Source organism: Mastomys coucha, unplaced genomic scaffold (assembly GCF_008632895.1).
Source record: "Mastomys coucha isolate ucsf_1 unplaced genomic scaffold, UCSF_Mcou_1 pScaffold21, whole genome shotgun sequence".
NCBI classification, from domain to species: domain Eukaryota; kingdom Metazoa; phylum Chordata; class Mammalia; order Rodentia; family Muridae; genus Mastomys; species Mastomys coucha.
Genome location: NW_022196904.1, coordinates 99898762 through 99903320, shown reverse-complemented (window position 1 = coordinate 99903320; position 4559 = coordinate 99898762). Strand labels below are relative to the sequence as shown.

Genomic DNA, 4559 nt, shown 5'->3' with positions numbered 1-4559 from the left:
AGAGTGGTTCTAAGTGTTAATTTGTTTGCCTCCCTTCCCTCAGTCTATGATAAGCGTGAAAATCCCCTCCTCCCTGAGGAGGAGGAACAGAGAGCCATTGCTAAGATCAAGATGTTGGGGAACATCAAATTCATTGGAGAACTTGGCAAGCTTGATCTTATTCATGAATCTATCCTTCATAAGTGCATCAAAACAGTAAGTATGACTGAGGTGTAGTGGCCTAGGGGCGAGGCAGTCGATGAGTACATCCTTATTTGGGGAAAATTAGGCAATTACTCTTACATTTTGGTAACCAGGGATAACTTAGGGGAGTTTGTAGTGTGCTTTATGAAGTAGAGATAGAACAGATTGCCTGTGTTAAAATTCTTAGAGGGTTTCTTCAGTGCAGAGTGGCAGGAAAGCATTGTCTCACATGCTTTAGGAATTACAGATGAGTCAGTCCAAATCTAAGGAGGAAAAACTACATAAACAAGAATAACAATGATTGTAAACATATTCTTTTGATAGCTTTTGGAAAAGAAGAAGAGAGTCCAACTCAAAGATATGGGAGAGGATTTGGAGTGCCTCTGTCAGATAATGAGGACAGTGGGACCTCGATTAGACCATGAACGAGCCAAGGTATGTTTTTGTTGAGAACAGTGTAAAGGGTAGTTAGTGTCTTGTGAGGTAGTATTTGCTCTAGTAATTGACTTTTATAACATAATAATCCAAAGCATCTTAAGTAATACACATTTACCTTATATCTAATTATGTATTTTTATCTCTTTATCAGTCCTTAATGGATCAGTACTTTGCCAGAATGTGTTCCTTAATGTTAAGTAAGGAATTGCCAGCCAGGATTCGTTTCCTACTGCAGGTAAGATGGTTTTTAACAGTGTTCAAAGTTTTGAGATTTTTCATTTGGAATGGTAAAATAAAACTTATATTTATTAATTACAGGATACTGTAGAGTTGCGAGAGCACCATTGGGTTCCTCGCAAGGCTTTTCTTGACAATGGACCAAAGACGATCAATCAAATCCGTCAAGATGCTGTAAAAGTAAGAGATTTTTGATTTCTTGTTTTTTTTTTCTAGGCGTAATCCCTCCCCCTTTGTTAACTCTTAAAATTAGAATTGATACTGCTTTGTAGTGTCCTTCATCCCATTTGGGAGAATAGTAGTAATAAGGACGGTACTTACCCACTTTCTTCTCAAAGGATCTAGGAGTGTTTATTCCTGCTCCTATGGCTCAAGGGAGGAATGACTTCTTCCTGGAGGGACCGTTCATGCCACCAAGGATGAAAATGGATAGGGACCCACTTGGGGGACTTGCTGATATGTTTGGACAAATGCCAGGTAATTTTAAACACAGCAGGGTTTTTGGTTAAACTAAAAGTTAATGTTTTAGTGAAATTCTAAGAATTGTTTGTATTTTAAGGTAGTGGAATTGGTACTGGTCCAGGAGTTATCCAGGATAGATTTTCACCCACAATGGGACGTCATCGTTCAAATCAGCTCTTCAATGGCCATGGGGGACACATCATGCCTCCCACGCAATCGCAGTTTGGAGAGATGGGGGGCAAGTTTATGAAAAGCCAGGTAAGCTATTGATAAATGTAAGGGCTAGCCTTAGGTCTAATACCTTTTGCCCTTTATTGTATTTAAATGAAGCTGAGCTTTGATGCTTTTTTTTTTTCTTGGCATATTTCCATCTGACAGTTGTTTCAAATTGAGTAAGATGCTTATCCTTAAGATTAGTAAAATCACATCACTTTATTTATTCTACAGATAGATTAGATATTCTTCCCTGTTTCACCTTTTCTGGGCAAAGCAATGGCTTGGCTCATCCCTTTGGTACTTGATTACCATAATTTTTATCTAGACTTTCTTTCTCCCTTTCTGAAATAGGGGCTAAGCCAGCTCTACCATAACCAGAGTCAGGGACTCTTATCCCAGCTACAAGGACAGTCGAAGGATATGCCACCTCGGTTTTCTAAGAAAGGACAGCTTAATGCAGATGAGGTACATTTGCCTACATTACTTCTATGCAGTAGTTTGTCAGTGCAGAAGTCTCTTGCCCGATGATTATAAAAAGACGCGAAAGAGGACTTAAAGCTGGAATTCTTTTCCTTTTATTCTCTCCTCTACTCTTTGTCTTTAACTTCTCTTCTACTTTTCTCTGCTTTTTCTCTCTCTGGATGTCCAGCGTCCTATGAGCGAAGATTATGAGATATGAGGGCAAGTTTGTAAGTTATTTATAAAGTTATCATGAGAAAATGGTAAAGATATTAAGTAGAATAAAGGTTTTATCTGCATTGCTGATATTGGGAGACTTGAACGATACATAAGGTTTGTGAACAGGTTTTTTTGTTTTGTTTTTTTTTAATTTCAATATCTTACTCTTTAAATCAGGTATTTTTCCCGTAAGTTAAATTTTTTTTTTGTTTTTTTGTTTTTTTGTTTTTTTGTTTTTTTTTGTTAAACTTATTTTGTGACGTGAAATAACTTTTAGTTTTTGCAGAATTATATCTCTGCCATAATAGATTTGTATAGAATTAGTTGTGTGGGGTATTGAAAGAGTTATGTTCATTAGTTCTGTTAACTTGGTTGTGTGTTGATTTGTTTTCAATTTTAGATTAGTTTGAGGCCTGCTCAGTCGTTTCTAATGAATAAAAATCAGGTGCCAAAGCTTCAGCCCCAGATAACTATGATTCCTCCCAGTGCACAGCCACCACGCACTCAAACACCACCTCTGGGACAGGTATGGATGGGCCCCCAAAGTATAGGACACTTCTCAGTGTCCCTGAAGTGCTTCCTTCCTGCTGCTTCATGGTAGTGCTGTTACTTTTTGTTTGTTTCATTTCAATTATACATGTATTGTGTTTCTTGTCTTTATAGACACCTCAACTTGGTCTCAAAACTAATCCACCACTTATCCAGGAAAAGCCTGCCAAGACTAGCAAAAAGCCACCACCATCAAAGGAAGAACTGCTTAAACTGACCGTAAGTTTCAAAAAGCCTCATAAATAAATCTTCTCTGGTGCTTGGAAAACATTTGAGGGTAGGGAATGCTAATGGGAATTGAATTGTGTTCTTAGGAAGCCGTTGTGACTGAATATCTGAACAGTGGAAATGCCAACGACGCTGTCAGTGGTGTGAGAGAAATGAGAGCTCCAAAACACTTTCTTCCTGAGATGTTAAGCAAAGTAATCATCCTGTCACTTGATAGAAGTGATGAAGATAAAGAAAAAGCAAGCTCTTTGATCAGTTTACTCAAACAGGAAGGGATAGCCACAAGTGACAACTTCATGCAGGTAGAACATTTTACTGATGAATAATAGTGTGATAAGGTAACTTCTTTCCACTTAAGATTGGAAATTAATAAAACTGTTTTTGGATATTCTTCACAAGGCTTTCCTGAATGTATTGGAGCAGTGCCCCAAACTGGAGGTTGACATCCCCTTGGTGAAATCTTACTTGGCACAGTTTGCGGCTCGTGCTATAATTTCAGAGTTGGTGAGCATTTCAGAACTAGCTCAACCACTGGAGAGTGGCACCCACTTCCCCCTCTTCTTACTTTGTCTTCAACAATTAGCTAAATTACAAGACCGAGAATGGTTAACCGAACTTTTTCAACAAAGCAAGGTCAATATGCAGAAAATGCTGCCAGGTAAGAGCCAGCTGACTTAACACTAAATGGAGATTTGGGTCCTTGAATAGAGTTATGTTTGCTAAAAAATCATTTCTAAAGCTCTGTCTGGATAAGGCCAACCTGGTAAAATGAGAAATTTGTTTTTGCAGAGATTGATCAGAATAAGGATCGAATGTTGGAGATTTTGGAAGGAAAGGGACTGAGTTTCTTATTCCCGCTCCTTAAATTGGAGAAGGAACTATTGAAGCAAATTAAGCTGGATCCATCCCCTCAAACTATATATAAATGGATTAAAGATAACATCTCTCCCAAACTTCATGTAGATAAAGGATTTGTGAACATCTTAATGACCAGGTAAGATGAGTAGTTAGTTCATTTGTCAGAAGGAAGTCTAATGAGTTAGGTTGAGCTAGATAGACAACTGTTGGGTTCCTAACATAACTTGCTGTTCAGCTTCTTACAGTACATTTCTAGTGAAGTAAGCCCACCCAGCGATGAAACAGATTCTTCCTCTGCTCCTTCCAAAGAACAGTTAGAGCAGGAAAAACAGCTGCTGCTCTCTTTTAAGCCAGTGATGCAGAAATTTCTTCATGATCATGTGGATCTACAGGTCAGTGCCCTGTATGCTTTGCAGGTGCACTGTTACAACAGCAGCTTCCCAAAAGGTGAGGTGACTGGTGTTCAGGTGTTCCATGAGGGATTGAGGGGCAGTCTGAATAGCACATTAAATGATGAATTATATGCTGTGTATTTTTTTTTTAAGGCATGTTACTTCGATTTTTTGTTCATTTCTATGACATGGAAATTATTGAAGAGGAAGCTTTCTTAGCTTGGAAGGAAGACATAACTCAAGAGTTTCCAGGAAAAGGCAAGGCTTTGTTCCAGGTAAGTGCTTTGTTGAGATTTTTTTTTTTTTTTTTTTTTTTTT

At 38.2% G+C, this 4559-nt stretch overlaps 1 protein-coding gene and 1 non-coding gene across 4 annotated transcripts in view; both read left to right on the top strand.

Moving 5' to 3' along the window:
• The window catches only part of Eif4g2 (eukaryotic translation initiation factor 4 gamma 2), a 12315-nt gene that overhangs the window by 4626 nt on the left and 3130 nt on the right, over positions 1 to 4559 (top strand). For 2 of the 3 annotated variants that reach the window (XM_031387882.1, XM_031387881.1), the window contains 14 exons: positions 44 to 195; positions 508 to 618; positions 773 to 856; positions 940 to 1038; positions 1197 to 1335; positions 1418 to 1578; positions 1888 to 2001; positions 2615 to 2740; positions 2878 to 2982; positions 3078 to 3293; positions 3391 to 3649; positions 3781 to 3985; positions 4085 to 4296; positions 4395 to 4516. In XM_031387882.1, coding sequence (XP_031243742.1) covers positions 112 to 195; positions 508 to 618; positions 773 to 856; positions 940 to 1038; positions 1197 to 1335; positions 1418 to 1578; positions 1888 to 2001; positions 2615 to 2740; positions 2878 to 2982; positions 3078 to 3293; positions 3391 to 3649; positions 3781 to 3985; positions 4085 to 4296; positions 4395 to 4516 — 2037 coding nt within the window. In that variant the 5' untranslated portion in view covers positions 44 to 111. The remainder of the gene's footprint in view (positions 1 to 43; positions 196 to 507; positions 619 to 772; positions 857 to 939; positions 1039 to 1196; positions 1336 to 1417; positions 1579 to 1887; positions 2002 to 2614; positions 2741 to 2877; positions 2983 to 3077; positions 3294 to 3390; positions 3650 to 3780; positions 3986 to 4084; positions 4297 to 4394; positions 4517 to 4559) is intronic. The other variant, XM_031387883.1, reaches the window with a different exon arrangement.
• On the top strand, positions 2054 to 2221 carry LOC116104408. Its single transcript, XR_004123898.1, has one exon. It is a non-coding gene; the product is annotated as a small nucleolar RNA SNORD97 (small nucleolar RNA).